This window comes from Lissotriton helveticus, chromosome 12 (genome assembly GCF_964261635.1).
Source record: "Lissotriton helveticus chromosome 12, aLisHel1.1, whole genome shotgun sequence".
Classification (NCBI taxonomy): Eukaryota; Metazoa; Chordata; class Amphibia; order Caudata; family Salamandridae; genus Lissotriton; species Lissotriton helveticus.
The window spans coordinates 172,779,307-172,799,425 of NC_136073.1; the positions used below are offsets into that span (position 1 = coordinate 172,779,307).

At 46.2% G+C, this 20,119-nt stretch overlaps 1 protein-coding gene across 1 annotated transcript in view; it reads left to right on the forward strand.

Annotated features, from left to right (window-relative positions):
- The window catches only part of ARRB2 (arrestin beta 2), a 255,504-nt gene that overhangs the window by 121,440 nt on the left and 113,945 nt on the right, over window positions 1-20,119 (forward strand). The window contains exons 5-7 of the mRNA XM_078668394.1: window positions 2,021-2,217; window positions 18,905-18,964; window positions 19,311-19,378. Coding sequence (XP_078524520.1) covers window positions 2,021-2,217; window positions 18,905-18,964; window positions 19,311-19,378 — 325 coding nt within the window. The remainder of the gene's footprint in view (window positions 1-2,020; window positions 2,218-18,904; window positions 18,965-19,310; window positions 19,379-20,119) is intronic.

The window sequence follows — 20,119 nt, forward strand, 5'->3', positions numbered from 1 at the left end:
TTATAGAAAAAAAAATGGGAACCCCAACTAGTGCTTTTTACTTAGTTGATGATAACAATATGATGACCCTATCTGCTCCTAAGGTTGACATAACACAACCAAGTGATTTATTGGGAAATCTTCTCACAACTCTGTCGACTCTTGATTGTGACCATTTGTGACTGTTTGGCCTGATTATGAGCTTTTGTTTTTGGTTTGACATCTGCTGAGGTCGTTTTGCACTTGAAGGGACTTATTTGCTCTTGGCTAGAGTCTGTGTCTGTTTTTTTCTCTTTGGGATTTGCTTTAAGACCTTTGGACCGTGCTAACTTTATATGTTTTCTCATGGTTGAGGGTACTTTATCTGCCGCTTTAATTTGTCTGGTGACATCAAAGTGAGTGTGACTTAGATGAAGTATTCTTTGGGGAATCCTCTCTGTTAATGTTGATAATTGAGGTTCACATATCATATGGACCAAAAGCAGTACTTAATTTATGCTGGTTTTTGCTGGTGCTTGGCACCAACAGTTATCCTTTACACTGGCACTTGTTTATGACAGTCCACCACAGGGTAGCGCGGTCTGAATATTTCTGAACAAAAGACATAAGAATCAGTTCAGTATACATTTAATATTATTACAACTTTAGGTAAACTGGAAAAATCCAAAAGGTCACATTTGTAGGAATGTGATGACATTTAGCAGCGCTGCAGAGGGTGGTGCAATCTGCAGCAACCTCCTATATGATACCCTTGTCACTGGCACATATTTCCCTGCAAATTACGCATTGCCTATAATTACTATGTTTCTCTATTTGTAAATTCTCTGAAGTGACTTTTTCTGTGTCTGTTCCGGAGGCGACTTCATTGGTCAAAGGGTCATTGAACATGCATCATTTTTTCATATAATATCATGAAAAGCATTTAACCGCTTCAGCGCGGCCCGAATTTTCGCGCTGTGCTGAGCGTTCTAATGAGCCAACGGGCTCATGACGGAACGGTTCCGTCATGAGCACAGGCCAACCGACGCTCATGACGTAACCGTTCCGTCATGAGCATGGAAGGGGTTAAACTACTTTAGTAGATAAATGAGGGTGCATCTTTGAGCTACATTCCCAATGGAAGCCGATCACTCTATGGTTTTTAACTTGTGTGGATATGCTCACCATCCCATCCCTCCACAGTACTAATTGGCAGTGAATAGCAGAAAAGAAGTTTAAAATTACAATTGCAGGTATCTGATTAAAATTATAAAGCCAATTCACACTTCTAGTTTGGTATAAGGCTACGTGGAAATTCTGTTCAGTGGCAGACACCTGAAAACTTAGTCTGATTTAAGATGTCAAGATATAGAATGTTACACATAGGCAGAGGACCGGTTTCAGTACTTTAAGATACTAAAATCGAAAGGAACAGAACTATGTTTAAGTTGAAATTCAGAATTATGTTTGAGTTGAAATTCATTCAGGAACTCACTTGTCTTTGAAAGTTTATTGTGCTCATTTATTTTTAGGTTAATTTTTTAGGTTATCAAGTCGAGATCTTATGTAAGGTGACCAAAAAGACGACGGGTAGAAGCCTCTTCGTAGATGTTTTAATTCTGTACAATAAGTGTTATTGAAGATTGTAGAAGTAGTCTTTCAGTGAATGTCTGTATAAAAGAAAACCTTACTATAATGCGCTTACCAATTTATGTGTTTTGGAAATCTCCAACGTTTTGAGATACTGTCATGTAAGTGAAAAATGTGTAGCAAGGCTGAAGGTCCTTCAGGTGCCTGGTGTCCTCACTTGGTGAACAGTCAGACAAATGAGTCTTTGGTGTCCACTTCTAAGACTATTTGAGGATGCTTCTCTCGTTCTCTTCTTCTCTTTGGTTGTGGCTGGGGAAGACATCTGTGGCCGCTCTTGCTATGTGGGTACTTTGTCTAGCAGAGACCTAATTGGTTTGCCTCTCTTATCTATGTCAGCTGTTTGGGATATTAAATGGGCATACATGGCCTTGGTAATAACTTGTGGTGTCTCTTGGCCGTTTTCCCCTTACAGTTTATGTAACCCTGACCTGTGCTTTTCGGTATGGACGGGAAGATCTGGATGTCTTGGGACTTTCCTTCCGAAAAGACCTTTTCATTGCAACATTTCAAGCCTTTCCCCCTCTTCCTGAAGAGAAGAAGCCTCTGACTCGGCTGCAGGAGAGGCTCATCAAGAAATTGGGTGAAAATGCCCATCCATTCTTCTTCACGGTGAGGGTCACTCAACATGGCGAATAGCAGGGACAGAGTGGCTGGTTGGAGTAGCCTTTTTATAGACATCCTTGTGCTCCGTGTTACCTCTCCCGCCTCTTTTCACTATCCTACTTTTATCTTTCTCCCCTTTTCCCTCCTTTCTCCGCTTTCAACCTTGTTTGCTTCCTCTGACTCGTTTTTTGCTCTTTGGTATCTTGTCTTTTCTGTGATTGTGTTTTTTTTCTTCCCGTTGTCCTGTTGCTTCTAAAACGTTTCTGAAATCTATATTTTTGTGTTCCAACATAAATCTAATAAAACATTTGTGATATGTGGTCCTGCCATCTAGCTGGGTATAGAATTGTAAATCGGTATACATTTTGAAGCCAGCATTGACAGGGTTTGTATGTCTGTCTTTAATGTGATGCATGGAAACCCAGATATGCAAAAATGATGCTTGCATACTGTATCACGTTAAAGGCTGACCTCATGGTTTTGACAATATTAACCCAGTGTAACAAATGGGCAATTTCGTTTGAATAAGTATAGAGTGCGGGCGCTTTTCCATAAGCTCACAGAATGTCTTGGTGATGGACCAAGGACTTTGGTCCATCTGACCATGATATCTGCTTACCCGCCGTCCTTTGCAAACTCACCCTGACATTCTTAGTGTAAAAGCACTTGCCTTGTGTATGTACAGCAAAGTGTATTATATATATATATATATATATATATATATATATATATATATATATATATATATACACATAAACCCATCGCTAGGTAAATTTAAATTCACACAATGTGTTTCTTTCATGTCTGTGAATCGGTTGCTGCTATAGAGGTATGATTGCATATGATGCATAGAAGACGTTGGGTTGTTTTTCCTTTAATTGCAAATACAACTCATCAGTGATACTTAGTTTTATATTTTGTATCCATAAATTGCAAACAATGCATCAACATACAAGCAGTCACTCTGTAGGTAATATGCACTTGCACCACGTAGAAGTCAGTATTGCACTTTATTAAATACAAAATATGAGATGAATGCATATATAATTAATTTGAAAGGTGATACCCTGTTGACAGTTGTAATTCAATATTTGAGTATTTTGTTTGTACAAAGGCAAGTCACGATCACAGTTTGTTCCCTATGTTCATGAATTCAAATGCTTATTTCTGTCGCAAGTAGAGCACGATATGGAAACATGTTAAAGGCTGAGTAAGCCGAAACGCGTCGTTTTTTCACAATATAGTGGTGTGCAACAATTTGGTGTGCCATATATATATATATATATATATATATATATATATATATATATATATATATATATATATATATATATATATATTCAAATTAAAAAAACCAAGGTTGCCCCCATTGAAGACGCCACACACGTATTTGCGGCATACTTGGTCCTTGCAAGGAGTTTTTTGGGACTACCATGCCCACAAGGCAATGCTGCAGACGCCCATCGGGGCGGGACCAACATTTAAATAAATATCTGTATGCCGAACACGCCTGCTTCTCTCATTCTTTCAAGCCAGTGATCAAGAGCATGTGGTGTGCTCGAAACGCGTTTGGCAGCCAATTTGGAGAGCGGGAGGTCTTGCTGTTATCCCTTCCACCGCTGGTGTATGTGCGGATTTCCCCCCCGTGTGTGGCGTCTTCAATGGGGGCAACCTTGGTTTTTTGATATATATATATATATATATATATATATATATGTGTGTGTATATGTTATAAAAAGAGTTACCATTGTGTAGTTATTATTCAGTTGCATTTTCCATTGCAATTCTTTTTTAGGGCTCGGACTCCTTCCCAGTGAAACTGGGAGGAGTTTGAGAACTAATGTTAAAGGAGAAAAAAAAGAAGAAGAGGGCCTTGGAGAGAGAAATTCCAGACATTCCTTAGCGTTTTCTGGCATCTGGTCAGTGATTCGTCTTCCCTGTGCTGTGTATGTAGTAGCCTTGAAGTGATAGGCTGTAAGTAATGTACGCGTGCCCGATGTGGCATTTTGTGTGCGAGAGCGAGCATGGCAGAGTGATTAATCTTAATTACGAGCTGTCAGAGTGCCCGTGTAATGCAAGCCAGATGATGCGAACGCGTTCACAGCGGTGAGCGCGTTCAATGTTAAATGACGAGAGGCAGCAGGCGAGGCTCACAGAAGATGACTCATACATGCTCGTCCACACTGTAGTTCTTGTTTTAAGTTGCTACGGGGTGTCTTTTTTCTGCCTCTGCGTGACAGTCTGTAAGAATAATGAGCGATGGTGTGCTGACTGTTTAGCATTGCGTGGTGTACTTTTTGCCGGGTTTATTTATTTATGCATTTGTATATAGCGCGGACTTTACCCATCCACCCCGACCTTCTAGCCTTCTCATTAATCCCCTGCTCCAATTCCTGCGTCTTTCTGGCCTCCTCTCCGCGTATCCACAGATTGCACCTTGCATCTCCGCAGTCTGCACCGCCACCGTACATCAGCCGGCACTTTTCAACATCCCTTCAGCTTCCTTCCTGTAACCAGGCACCCTTCTTCCTGCCTCGGCTCCCTCCTTCCTGCATCCCTTCAGCCTCCTCCTTGCGTCCTTATCCCCTTCTTCCTGCCGCCTCGCACCCGCCTTCCTGCATCCCTGAAGAGGCATTCCTGCATTCAGCACTCTTCTTTTGTGCACGCTTCCTTCTTCCTGTATCTTTTCACGACCCTGGCTCCACTGTCTCACCCCCAGACCCACGCGGCACTCTCGGCTTCAATTCTGTGTATCCCCTGCCCCCCCACCCCCCCACACACACACCCTCCCCCGCCAGCCCAGCTCCCAGTGTCGCAGTTTCATCTGCGCCAGTGTCGCCAGATCCCCATCATCCCCGGCACACACACACAGATGCCGCGCGCCATCACCGCGAGCCTGCAGTGTCGCAGCACTGCCCCTCATCAACAAACCACCTGCACCTGCCGAGGGGCAGTAACAGCACCCACCATGCACGGGGGGGTGGGGGGGGGGTACCCCGCAAGACTCGCCATCTCCGTCGCGCGACAATTGTTTATTGTGCTTCCACCTCAATGGTGCTCCTTCGGGACTACAAAGTCCTATTCCAGCCCACTCCAGATGGGCCTTGGGCGAGATGCCTCCCGTTTACAAATCGCGACATGTAAATATAGAGTGTGCGGGGTAGCAGGCCGTGCTGTCTATTGTATGCGCCACAGTGAAGTGCATGCGCCCTAGGGGAGCCAACACCGGCCTTTGTGCGGAACATTGGGGGGCGGGGGGCAGAAGATTACCATCCCCTCTAGCCTCCAACGCGCCACCTGCACAGTCAGGACACTGCCAGGCTAGAACGGCGGAGCCGGTATGTGCTTGTGCCTTGATTGACTGCACTGGGCACATGAACTATGTGCAATGTCTTCGGGTGGGAGGCAGTGAAGGAGTTAAATCTATGTGCAAAACTAACTGGTGAGGTGGGCTACAAGGCTACTTCCTTCCATCCCAAGATAGACCACTGGGCACAAAACAGACACAGGCCCTCAAGCAAAACGGTGGCACACAGGAATGTCGAAAGGTTCACCAGTCCTGTAAAAAAGTATGTTTCATTCCGCTGTTGACAGGGCAGGGGTGCGAGCAGGCAATGAGCACACGTTTCCCCTGTGTGCTCTCTAAGGGAGTTTGGCATGTCTGCATGAGCATGAGCACGCACCTCCACCTCACAGCAGGGCACGGCAACCTTCATCCTCAGAGAGCAGCAGAGCAGATGCGGGTGTGGCAGGCCAGGCAGCCCTGCAGGCAGTGAGAGAAGTCGGGCCCCGCTTTGGACGTACATTGCCCCACTTCCTCTAGACATGTAGCCCTCTCCCACCCACCCGAAAGAATATAAACACATCTAAAGACGCCGGACAGGGAACCTTTCCAGTCCAAATGCAATAGATTCGTTAGAGTTTGGGGCGATTGGTACCATAACCATTGGCGTGTTGATGTGAGCTACTATGAGGCGATTATTTGAGATTGTTGTTTTCTAGATCGTCGTATGAATGTTTAAACCATTACAACGCCTAGAAGCAGTCCCGTTTTAAGTAAAAACGCAAAAGCTCTGCAATATAGTGTAATGTCGTAAAACATAGGCATGACGTGGGGTACGTAGTCCACCATAACAAAACACATGATGGCATGTCAGCATGATACGACATACCATAGCATCGCATGACACGACTTAGCAGGGCACATCAAGGCACGACCACAAAACATAGAAACACATGACATAGAAAAATAACACTGAGTATCATAACTTCAAACATTACAACAATAGTTAAAGTGACATAACAAAGCACAACATACCAGTACCACATAACACAGAACAGCATACTACCAGTGGCTGTGGGTGTCCAGGGGTGCAGCAGGTGCAGTGACACCGGGGCCTCGAGGGTCTCCCTTAACCCAGACAGTGCTGTATTTTACTACGAGTGGCGGTGGAAGTCCAGGGGTGCAGCAGGTGCAGTGACACCGGGGCCTCAAGGGTCTCACTTAATTTAGACAGTGCTGTATTTTACTACCAGTGGCTGTGAGGGTGCAGCAGGTGCAGTGACACCGGGGCCTCGAGGGTCTCCCTTAACCCCGACAGTGCTGTATTTTACTACCAGTGGCTGTGGGTGTCCAGGGGTGCAGCAGGTGCAGTGACACCGGGGCCTCGAGGGTCTCCCTTAACCCAGACAGTCCTGTATTTTACTACCAGTGGCTGTGAGGGTGCAGCAGGTGCAGTGACACCAGGGCCTCGAGGGTCTCCCTTAACCCAGACAGAGTAGTGAGTGCAGAGTAGTGAGTAGTGAGTAGAGTAGTGAGTAGTGAGTGTAGAGTAGTGAGTGCAGAGTAGTGAGTAGAGTAGTGAGTAGAGTAGTGAGTGCAGAGTAGTGAGTAGTGAGTAGAGTAGTGAGTAGAGTAGTGAGTAGTGAGTGTAATAGTGAGTAGTGAGTAGAGTAGTGAGTAGAGTAGTGAGTAGTGAGTGCAGAGTAGTGAGTAGTGAGTAGAGTAGTGAGTAGGACATCACAGGCAGCAGCTGTGCAAGCTTCTTACACTCACAAGGAGACCACAGGCAGCTGAGTTGCAAGCTTCTCCAACTCACAAGAAGGACATCACAAATAGCAGCGGTGCAAGCTTCTCACACTCACTAGAAGGACATCACAAACAGCAGCGGTGCAAGCTTCTCACACTCACAAGAACGACATCACAGGCAGCAGCAGTGCAAGCTTCTTACACTCACAAGGAGACCACAGGCAGCAGCGGTGCAAGCTTCTCACACTCACAAGAAGGAAATCACAGGCAGCAGCTGTGCAAGCTTCTTACACTCACAAGGAGACCACAGGCAGCTGAGGTGCAAGCTTCTCACACTCACAAGAACGACATCACAGCCAGCAGCAGTGCAAGCTTCTTACACTCACAAGGAGACGACAGGCAGCAGAGGTGCAAGCTTCTCACACTCGCAAGAACGACATCACAAGCAGCAGTGGTGCAAGCTGCCCTTACACACTCACAGCAGGTCCGGTGCCAAGGCAGCAGCAGCAACAGAGCAAGAGTCCCTTACAAAGAACAGGCACAGCACAGAGATGCACAATGCAATCTTCTCATACTCCCAGGCAGCAGCGGTGCAAGCTTCTCACACTCACACGAAGGACATTACAGGCAGCAGCTGTGCAAGCTTCTTACACTCACAAGGATACCACAGGCAGCTGAGGCGCAAGCCTTTCCCACTCACAAGAAGGACATCACAAGCAGCAGCGGTGCAAACTTCTCACACTCACAAGAACGACATCACAGGCAGCAGCAGTGCAAGCTTCTTACACTCACAAGAAGGACATCACAGGCAGCAGCAGTGCAAGCTTCTTACACTCACAAGGAGACCACAGGCAGCAGAGGTGCAAGCTTCTCACACTCACAAGAAGGACATCACAGGCAGTAACGGTGCAATATTCTCACACTCACAAGGAGATAACTGGCAGTACACACCACATGAACACACTCCATAACACATAGCAACAATACATTGGCATTTACAATGCCATTAGCTCAAACTCAAATAAATCCGAGCCCGATTGCATTTCTAATGCTTGTTTTATATGCCTATGACTTACTTTTGACCCTTTATGCATATTTATAACAAATATGGCAATTGCTTGACATACTCCACTACGGTCTGGCATGCTTGTTTTCATGCAGATTCCTACATGGAGAAAGATTTAAGGGGGAGAGGCGAAAACACATATTTTCCACTTTATCTCCCATAGGAAAGGTTGCTGCCACCTACATCTCAAACTGCTGAACAGATTTACACCAAATTGCGAATGCAAGTAGAACTTTACTTAAAAGGTGTGCTTTTATTGGTTTGGTGTAAATTCGTTTTCTAGTTTTTGACCTATGTGTTTACAAACATTAGTTGCTGATTTTGCTATAAAGGGTTAATACTTTTGTATATCTGTGCCTTTTGGGCTGCATATTTCCTTCACAAATCCAATAAATAAAAAATATATATATATATATATATCTGACTGCAGGAGGGTGCCTTTTCTCCAATCATCCCTTTCGGGTGCATAGTACCCAAGTTGGGACCACAAATCGGAGTGAGGTGGTAGAGAAAGCACACCCTGACCTCCCAGGCCATAGTGGAGAGACGGGCCCTCATAGGGCATTCTCCTGGAGTAAACTTGCAAAAAAATGTAAATACATGTGGGATCCTTGAGATTCGTGGAACCCTAAAAATTAAAATGGCAGCTGGGGCTCAGCGCTACTGAGACAGGTCCTGCAAGTCCGGGGGAAAGCTTCATGCCTCTGTATCAAAAACACAGGGCACGCTTCTCCAACATGTTCATTACCTATTATGGATTCAAAGACATAATTTCAGAAGCTTGCCCTGGGTTCGCTGTAACTAGCCTCGATTATTCGTATTACTTGCATTATTGAATTGTTAAATTGTTGAATTGCTTACACCTATTTTTTACTATCTGCATTATTGATGTACCTGTTTTACTATGCCCCCCCCCCATGTACATACCCCACCCCACCTATACCTACAACTATGCTGTACCTAATGGCCTGTTATTCACTCTCCTGGTGTTATTCTATGCCTTGTAAAGCGCTCTGATATCTGCAAAGATCTTGTTCGCGCTATATAAAACTTTCAAAATAAAATAAATAAATGATGCTTGCAATGTGTTTGCGGTGCCAAACTAGGTTCTGTGAATCCTCCAGAAAACAAATAATAAAATATTAAATCCATGCCAAGCTCCTAGGGCCAGTCTGTGCTCTTTATAAATACATATAACATAGCACAATTGCTTGTAAGGGTATCCTGGCACTGGGTGGATGTCCTGGCTTTGCCCATGGTAGGTTAGTTCATTGAAAAGCCAGGTCTTCAGCTTCTGGCATAATTGAAGAAGAGAGGATAATTGGGAGGTTGTCTGCACATTTGTTGGACGCAGAGCAGACAAAAGGCCTGGTCCTGTATCCAGTACCATTGCATTAGGGACATTGGTTCCTGCACTGGTTTGGGCCAAGCACAAGGTCCTGCAGCCAAATTCATCTGCACACTGTCAAATACTGTGCTCATTATGTGTTGGCTACTCACAGAGGGCCAGGACGTGCACAGCGTGGGTTGGCTATTTGGGCCACCCGACACCTCAGGCGTTCCTTTGGGCCATGCAGGGTTGGAGGGGGACCCCATCTGCCGTCGTACCAATAACTCTGGCCCGGCTCCAGTGGACCCCATGGATTCATTCCTGGATCCAGACCGGCGGCTGTTGTAGCAATTCGACCTGCCCAGATGCTGGCACCATTCCCATTCTGATCCCAGAGTCTGTTAGGGAGCCGGATGGGCAGCGCCTGGCTGTGGCGCAGACAGGAGTCTTGACTCCTAGATCGGAGCCTGATGTGATCTGACCTGTGCTGTACTCTTTTGGTCTGCTGCAGATGGGAGATTTGCATCAAAGTTCACAATCTGTTGTGGACTTGACACAATCCACTCACTGGAAAGAGCAGTTTCATTGACGGTGGCCTTGAGGCGGCTTTTTGGGGTATGTTCAGGCATCCCCCCTATGAGCATGCCTTTCGATGACACCCGTCTCCTCAGAGACGAGCTGGTTTCGGCATTGTATTGCTTCAAGGACAGTTGGGCTGCGGCCAAGTCCTTGCGCCTTTCTGTGCCCCACCTCACCCCCAATCAACCTTTTGCTCCTTTTGTGGCTATGGAAGGGGCTTCCAATCGCACCCGTTGCATGCCATCCACTGAGCTACTCATGCTACCCAGCCTCTACGCAGCCGAGGGCGCAGTACCCACAGACCTAGTGGGTCGGGTAGCCAGTGGTCTGGCCAGTCCACCACTCCCCTGGCAGCTGCAGCCCTCAAACCCACATAATCTGCCCCTTTACTACCATGACATCCAGTTGGCGGAAGGATTCAACATCACCTGCCCCACTGGCAGTCCATTACATCGTATAGATGGATTTTGCAAATCTTCAGTGGTTATTCCCTCTGCTTGGCGACAACCCCTCCCTCGATGCCACCATCTCACGACCAGCCGACAGAGGATCATCTGTCCCTTCTCAGCGAAGAAGTCCCAGCTCTTATGGCCAAGGGAGCCGAAGCCAGGGTTCCGGTGCCAGAAATAGGCTGTGGTTGCCATTCCCGCTACTTTTTGGTTCCCAAATAGAACAAAGGCCTTCATCCTTTTCTAGATCTGATGTCCATCAAATTCCTCCTCAAGAAGGACAAAGTCCAAATTCTCACATTGGCTCAGGTCTTATCTGCTCTGGACCCAGGAGACTGGATAGTAGGGTTGGACTTGCAGGATACCTTCTTCCACATTCCCATTCTGCCTGCCGGTGCTATTTGCAGTTTACAGTCGACCATGAGCATTTTGAGTTCAACTTGCTTCCTTTTGGCCTTTCCAGTGCCCCTCTTGTGTTCACCAAGGTCATGGCGGTGGTTGCAGCTCATCTGTTTTGATCAGGAGTGCAAATCTTCCCCTAGCTCGACACTGGTTGTTGAAGGCAGGCTTGCCCCAGGCTGTCATCTCCCACCTCCAGACTACGGCAAACCTTTTGCCCTCTTGGGGTTCACTATCAACATGCCGAAGTTACACTGCATTCGCTCTCAGATGCTCCCTTTCATGGGTGCTGTTCTGGACACAGTGCTGTTTCGGGATATCCTCCCAAGGGTCGAGTCCTGGATATTCAGTCCATGAAACTGATATTTCAGTCATTATCCTGGAATTCATTAAGGCAGACCCAGAGGCATTTGGAACTCATGGCCTCCTGCATCCAGTTGGTAACTCATGCCCAGTGCCATATGCTGCTCTGCAGTGGGACTTGAAGTTTCAATGGGCACAGCATCAGGGGAACCTCTCCGACATGGTCCAGCTCTCAGAGGTAACCGCAAAAGATCTACAGTAGTTGCTAACAGACCACAGTTGGGTCAGAGGGAGACCCCTCTCACTTCCCCAACCAGCGCTTACAGTAATGACAGATGCATCGCTCCTGGGATGGGTTGCCATCTGGGAGAGGTGGAGATCAAAGGACTCTGGTCTCCAGCGGAATATAGACTCCACATTAACCTGCTGGAGCTCCGTGCGATCTGACTGGCATTGAAAGCCTTTCTACCCTCCTCAAGGGAAGGCTGGTACAATTGTTCACAGACCTCACCACCACCATGTGGTACTGAAACAAACATGGTGGGGTGGGTTCATGGGCCCTTTGTTAAAAGGCCCGGTGCCTCTGGACATGGCTGGAAAAAGCAGGGCAAATCCCTGGTGATTCAACAACTGGCAGGCTCTCTCAATGCCAGTCCAGCTGTTAATGTCTAGTGGATCATGAATGGAATCTCCACTCGGAGGTGGTGCAAGGTCTCTTTTAACAGTGGGGGAGCCTTGGTTAGATCTGTTCACCTCTGCCGAGAACGCACATTGTCATCAGTTTTGCGCGCTGGAGTTTCCAAGGCTGCTCTTGCTCAGAGAGGCTTTTCGTCTCGAGTGGAGCTCAGGCCTCCTGTATGACTTTCTGCCCATACCATTACTTCCTAGAGTTCTAAAGACTAGGAACGACCAGGCCCCAGTCATCCTTGTGGCTCTGGGCAGGGAGAATCTGGTTTACTGAGCTTGGCCATTGAGCCTCCAATCAGGCTGCCCCTTCAGGTGGATCTTCTGTCGCAGCATCGGGGAAGGATTCTCCACCCGCACCTGTCCACTCTCAACCTTCTTGCGTGGAGATTGAGCAGCAACACTTGACAGCCTTCAACTTTCCTCCCACGTCTGGGCATACCCGTCCCACTCGGGTGACAAATGCAAGCAGAAAAATTGATGGACAGAATGCAGAACAATGTCATACATTCACCCCAGTACAGAGATCTGGGCCTACATCCATTGTTTTTTTGCTCACCTTGCCATACCAGTTTCGACCTAGCTATATGCAAATCAGTCTTGACCCTGCGCCCAATAGTAACAGTCCAGCATGAACTGCCACGCCAGGTCCTCCCTGGACTGGAAACAAGCATCCTAGGTTCAGTTTGGGCTCTCAGCCATCATCAGCCAGGATAGCTTGACTCCAGTGGCATGGAGAGCACGGGACTCGTGTCTGGGCATACCCGTCCCACTCGGGATGGATTTAACCCAGATCTCTTGACTGCGGGAGAATGTTTGAATCATTCAGCATTCCGTCCGTCATTTGTTGCAGTTACACTTTACACCCTAAGTGGGATGGGTATGCCCATACGTGGGTCTCTTGCTCACTGTGCCACTGGATTCAAGCTAGCCTGGCTGAAGAAGAGTGACATACCCTGAAACTGGTCCCAGGATGCTTGTTTCCGGTCCAGGGAAGACCTGGCTTGGCAGTTCGATCTGGTCTGTTCCCATGAGGCACAGGGTCAAATTGACTTGCATATGGCTGGGTCCAAAGTGGGGTGGCGTAGTGGGAAAAGAACAATGGATTTAACCCAGATCTCTTGACTGCGGGAGAATGTTTGAATCATTCAGCATTCCGTCCATCATTTGTTGCAGTTACACTTTTCACCCTAAGTGGGATGGGTATGCCCAGAGGTAGGTCCCTTGATCACTGTGACACTGGATTCAAGTTAGCCTGGCTGATCAAGGGTGACATACCCTGAAACCGGTCCCAGGATGCTTGTGTCCGGTCCAGGGAGGACCTGGTTTGGCAGTTCGGTCTGGACTATCCCCATGAGGCACAGGGTCGAGACCGATTTGCATATGGCTGGGTCCAAACTGGGGTTGCGTAGTGGGCAAAAGACCGATGGATTTAACCCAGAACTCTTGATTGGGGGGAGAATATTTGAATCATTCAGCATTTCGTCCATCATTTGTTGCAGTTACATTCGATGTAAAGATATGGATCTACGGCCAACACATGCTACGAATGGAATATGTTACCCTGTAAGTATAAGTATCTATTTGTAGTGCGTAGTGCCTTAGATTGATATGCACCCATCTTCCTCTCCGTCAGCTTTTGGTAGAAGTATATACTTATTTAGTAACATTTTCTACATTATTACAGCATTCACTTGCATGCTCATCTTCTCTGTCACTATACTTCTCCATTTTCTAATTCTTAATCGAGCTAAAAAAAACTATCTAACAAAGGAGCCGAGGAACCTGCACAATGCAGACAAAAGAAGGAGTCACTATACCTCCAACACTAGATAGCATAGTATGCTAAGCATATGAATCTATGACACTACATGGTATGACTAGATGCTTCCTTTAAGAAATCAGAGTACTCGACTGGTCCTTAATGCTCCATTGTGAGAAAGATCCAGATCTCTAGCTTCTGTCATATTTCATTTTAATTTTTGTAGAAAAGGGTACTCTTATGAAGCGTTTTATTTTCTCCTAAAGGTTTTTAATGTCTGTTTTTGCTTTTGGAATTGTTTTTCTCTTTCCTCTTATGGCATTTTCCATACAGTCATTTTGATTTCGAAGCATGTTTGAAAGCATGTTCTTCTTTGGGAGTCCACGGGAGTTAAAATCGGCAAAGCCATTGCTAGGCTTTGTTTCATGGAGCTTTTGTGGACCCTGACAAAGTCGACACACCAAATAGGGTGATGGTAAGGAACTGCCCATACTTTCTTGCACCACCTTCTTTTACCAAATCTTCGTGTTCTCCTCTTGGCTTGGATTTAGCTTGCATAGAGCAGACTGCCATTGCAACATTGATGATGCCTCAGTTGTGCTGGGGCAATCTTCTGGCTTCTTGGCAGCTTGAGTTCATCAAGATGTCCTTACGGAAGATCTTGCAGTCAGTTTGGCTGACTCTTTCTGTGGAGCAGTCACTCCTCCTGGCAGGTGCGATCCAGCTTCTCTTCATAGGGCAAGCACAATAGACATCCCTTTACTAACCCCAGTCTGGGAAAAGGTGGGAAAGTTTCAATCCTGACTGTTCTTCCCTTCTGATGTTGGGGCACTGGTGTCAAGTGAAGCATTGAACAAATTTAACATTACTGATTGAGAGGCCAAAATCCACATCTCAGATGGTGATGGTGACCTGTCTGCAGCCAATCATTTCACCTGTATTTTTAAAATGTCCCACTGCCCTTCCAGTTGTCAAGAAGTATGTTCCCACTGTTTGAGAGGGTGCCTGACCTGGTGGCCTCCCCAGGACCAAATCGGGCTGGCCCAACTTGGGATGTGTATTCCCCTGTCTAGGCCTCCTGTTACCAGGGAAGATGGCCGTGGCACAGGAAATAAGGGAGGGGTTGGGTTTCATTGTACCAGGGGAAGCTGAACTTCAGATAGGATCTGGGATAGCTGCCTCACTTCTTCACCAGGTGCATCTAGTTGTGAGTAAGGGGACAGCGGATGTGTACCTGCTGCCTAGCATGTCCTGAAAGACCAGCTCTAACCTTGCACAAAGGATATCAATATCTTGAATAGCAGATCTATGGGAAATACAATGGATTCCAACTCTTACACTACACTTGTGTAAACCCTAACTAAAAAGATTGGAGGCATACTTCATATAGGTCCTAGAAATGATGAAGGCCATAGACCCCAGTTTCTGGGTGTAGGAAACTGACTCTGTGCATACTATACCTCATTTTGGTATAGTATATACAGTCCAGTGAAACCCCAAAGGTAGGCAGAGGTAAAAATAGATAACACCTTACTCTCTATTTATGGTAGTGTGGGCGAGCAGTAAGGCTTTATCAGAGGGTAGTGTTAAGCATTTGTTGTATAAACCCAGGCAAGAAATGATGTCGCACACTCAAAGACTGAACTCAGACCAATTTGTATCAAAAATATTATTTATTTAGTTATTCTTTTCTAGAACCAAGCCAAGCCTGGTGCAGGTCAGTGAAATAATACTTTGCTAAATCTTATGCAGTGATTTACAGTTGAATGCAGGTTCAAATGCAGTTGGTTAAATTACAAGTAAGTCAACAGTTTGAAATTACTGTTTAGTTACTTTACAGATTACTGTGCACGTTACTTTTTAGATCACTTTTTAAGTTACTTTTGCTTATCAGTGTGATATGCCTAGATATCACACTGTGACATTTTCCAGACAAAAAGTAAGTAATTCACTTCTAGTACATTTGCATTTTTTCAATGTTTCATACAAAACAACTCCACACAGTCAATGCAATCCAATGGAAGGAAGTGAAGTTAATGTTTGCACGGAAGTACTTATTTGTGGGAGTTGGTATTCTGGGGTTAGAATCAGGGTTTCCCCCAGGGTCGATGCTCTCTGAGTGGCACTAGGGCGGCCGGGTGCAGAATGCTGAGGGCCAACATTATCCAATGGGGGATAGGAGGTCTCCGGTTGGTGGCTGCTCATGAGCAGGTCAAAAGGTTGTGGGAGCAAAGCTCTTGGAGTTAAGCTATGGGCAAAGAGGGATCCAGTTTAGCACACAAGGTGCACCCACAGACACGGCATGGTACAGGGTTTTGGCGTCTGTTGCCCTGTTGTTTTCAATGGGAGTTTCCGGTATTGGATTTTGGCTGCAGGCTCGGTCCAGGAAGACTACTGGGAGGAACCAACAGCTGGGCAGGTAAGTTGGAGGGCTCGGGGACGTAGGTGGACCTCGGGTTCTCTTATCCAGGGCGAAGGGTGGCTGGATGCAGAGGAGCCTTTTGAGGTCTGATTTCACATTACCGGGCCATTCGCGGTTGGGGGGCGTCTCCGTGTAGAGGTTGCAGCCGATTTTGGGAGTCCTGGAGGGGTCATCCCATGGTGGACTCGGACTCTGGAGTCCTGGGGGACCTTGCTGGGTTTGATGGGCCACCCGGATGTGGGTCGTAGGCGTCTGGTGCAGTGGCGGTTCCAGGCATCTGGTTTCTTTGTCCTCAGCAGGCTCTGAGTCTTTCTTGACTGTTTCTTTTGAACAGAGCTGCTGTTCACAGGAGATCCAGTCTTTGTGGAAGGCAGTCATTCCTCCCTAGGGTTCTGGAGGTCTCTGGCTGCAGCTCATGGCGACATTTGCTGCAAACCTGCAGACGGGCCGGTAGGGCTGGGGCTAAGTCATTTCTCTGCAGTCTCCTCTGCTGGGTGTCTTCTTTCGTCCTTCTTCGTAGGTTTGTGGGAATCTGTCTTCTTGGTTCAGGGCTGCCCCCTAAATACTGTATTTAGGGGGCGTTTTAGGGGTCTCGAGGTCAGTAGCCAATGGGCTACTGGCCCTGGGGTGACTACACCCTTGTTGTTCTCACCGCACGTGGGGGAGTGGGCACAATCCCTAATCATGATTGGAGAGTGCCTGCCATCTGCAAGATGGCGGGCACTAAAGAGTGGGCTTCACCTTGCCTCCCCCACCTGAGGGGTGGGGTTGGCAGAGGTTTGCACACCTTCTGGCCTGTGCTAATTTTTCCTGCCTGTCTTCCCACCGAAAAGGAGGGAGACAGAAAAGGGGCCTGCACCTGATAGCAGGAAAGGCTAGGGGTCGCGTTACAAAGGCGGCAAGCTTTGAAGCTCCCCTGCCACAGATGGCTTTTGCTGGGGTCCAGAAACCTGTCTCGTGGTGGCAGGCTTGTGTTTACAAGTCGGGAAACCCACCAGAGGCTGATCATTTTTCAGGGGGCATCTCTAAGATGCCCTCTGAGTGCAAGGTATAATACATCCTACACTGGCATCAGTGTGGGTTTATTATGCTGCGAAGCTTGATACCAAACTTCCCAGAATTCAGTAAAGCCATTATGGTTCTGTGGAGTTCGTAATGACAAACTCCCAAACCATATAACTTTTTTTGCTTTACTGCACTTATAATGCCTAAGAATGAACTTAGACACTGTAGGGGCACAGTGCGTATGCAACTGTGCCCTCACCAGTGGTATAGTGCACCCAGCTAGAAGGTGTCTTACCTATACCATCGGCAGTGGGTTCCAGGCAAGGCACACAGTTGCCATGTCGACTCTTCACTTTTCTCTGCACCAAAACATGCAGCCTGCAATGGCAGTGTGTGTGTGTGTGTGTTAAGGTACAAGACCTCTAAGGGTGGCCCAATATGTGCTGCATCCCTGGTCAGAGTGCCCTTGGTACCCATGGTACCTTTTACAAGGGACTGATATGTGGCCATAGAGGTTCCAATTGGGGGTAGAAGGTACAGTTTTGGGAAATAACACAGGCCCTGGGAACCTGATTGTCAGGGACCCAGGGCACATCAAGTCAAAGTGCATCAGAAATCTGGCAAAAAGTGGCGGGGTTGCAGCAACAGAAACTTAGCTTCCTACACTTGGCACATATCGGACCTTTTACCTGGTCCCGTTCCCCCCCCCATCCGCCCCCCCCCCCCCCCACCCCCAGGGATAAAGGAAAAAAAAATCCTGGCCTCTAACAAGAAAGCTCATCACCAGCACCATTGCCCTCCCTAAATTCCGATTAGAATGGTTAGCTATGGCAGGATATAAATGGCAGTAGTCACTCCATAAAGGAGTATACGTTGGGTGTCACCCTGAAATTGCAGCTCAGTTCTGATGCCTGGGAAAGGTTTAAATAGGAGCAAATTCTGTGCAGTTTGCATGCTTGTCGGGCTCAATGTGGGTAAACTAACAGGCATGGCCAGAAACATTACATGGGTTGCACAGCTTAAGGGACTATCAAAAGAATACATTACACACAATTCAAAAACATTGTCTAGATGCTAATTGTTAACCGTATGCTAGAGTGACAATAACTTTGTTTAGGAATTTATTTTAATTTCTACTTCAAATCTTCAGACTCTCTGACCAGACTGCTAATCCAATTAATCTATGCTACAGAAGACACAAGTAACTTATCAGTAGTACACGTTTTGCAGCTTTACAACATATATACACACACACACACACATGCCAGTTTTTCAAAAGAAATGTACACTTTGTGTGCTATGGGCGTCCCTTTTGTTGGTGGAATTACAGTACCTACGTGTTTTACCTCGAAAGAGCCTTGATCACAAAATGTTACTAAGTGAGTCTCGTAATAATCAGTCTGAAAATTGTGCTAAGGCTTAGCTTATGTGTTGATTTCATAGTGATGTTCATTCTACCCACTTCCAGGGTAAGGTGCACATTATTTATTTATTTTTAAATCACGAAATTGTGCCTGCAGTTGGGACCCAACCACAATGTCAGCACCTTGCGCATCATCTGTATCTGCCAGTTATCAAGCAGCAGAACTGTTACAATTGAGTAGTTTGCTTATGCTGGACTTTTTATTTCACCAAAACATGATGTCTTGTATTGTTTTCTTCTAGATTCCCCAGAACTTGCCATGTTCAGTTACTTTGCAGCCTGGACCAGAGGACACAGGCAAGGTAGGAACACCAACTGTGTAAAATTCTTAGAGTACAATGAGAAGAGAACACCATACCAGAGATAGGCCAAGCAATTGAACGTTTTTTGTGGGGAGACAATGGTGTCAAAAAGGGAAACCGTAAACTTTTAAATGTTGTGTTAGGTAGTCTGGCCACACTGTGAGCTCCGTTGTTTATCCTAATTTGAAACGGGTAACTGTGGATACTGAAATTAATACTTTTTCTAAACAATTACTAGATTGTGATGTTTTTACAGTTCTCATGGGAGCCCGAAGAAAATTCTTACTTTTTTTTTCTGCATGGAATAAAATGTTCCTGCCTTATTAACAGCTGTCTTCTCCTCCAGGCATGTGGTGTGGACTTCGAGATCAGAGCCTTTTGTGCTAAAACCCTTGAGGAGAAAATACACAAAAGGTAATACAATTTTTTTTTTCTGAGACTTCCGAGCAGCTCTTCCTTGGGGGAAAATTTATGGAGACCCTGTTTGTCTGTTGTGGCAACCTTGTGAAACCTATCTCCCCACTGAGTAAAGACATGCTGTTTGATTTAAAACCTAGGGTGACAAGACAAATGAGGTGAAGTGTATCTGTATACACCATACTGATGTAGTATATAAAATGTATTATTTTATTTTTAATCTTTCTATATCATGTTGTCACTCAAAAGCGTAGATGAGCGCTGTATAAGAAACTTTAATCTCTAATGGTAATATGCAGCATTAGAGAAGTTGCCTACATTTAGTAAGCTCAACAATGCCAACTGAATAAAGTTGAAGTACAGGTGGACTTTTACTTTCTGCTTTTTCTGCCTGGATTATTCGGGAGACTGTTTTGCTTTCACATCTTAGATTCTATTTAAAAAAAAAATAATTTTTCATATCAGAAAGATTTAAGTTTCACATATTTCCATCCAGTGGTCTGTCACTCTCCATAAGTAAACCATCCTTTTGAAGAGTCTTATCCATTCACTAGGGGTGGTGTTCATCTTAGCATCCAAATGCCCATGCCCAGAGAAGTCCTCTGTTATTTCTGAGACTCTTTTACTATCCCCATCCAAATCCCAGGAACCAGTCTACAACATCCTCCTAATACTAGCTGTGCTAAAGGCAGGAACACCATGCCTACTGAAGAAGTATAGATCACCTAAATAGGGACC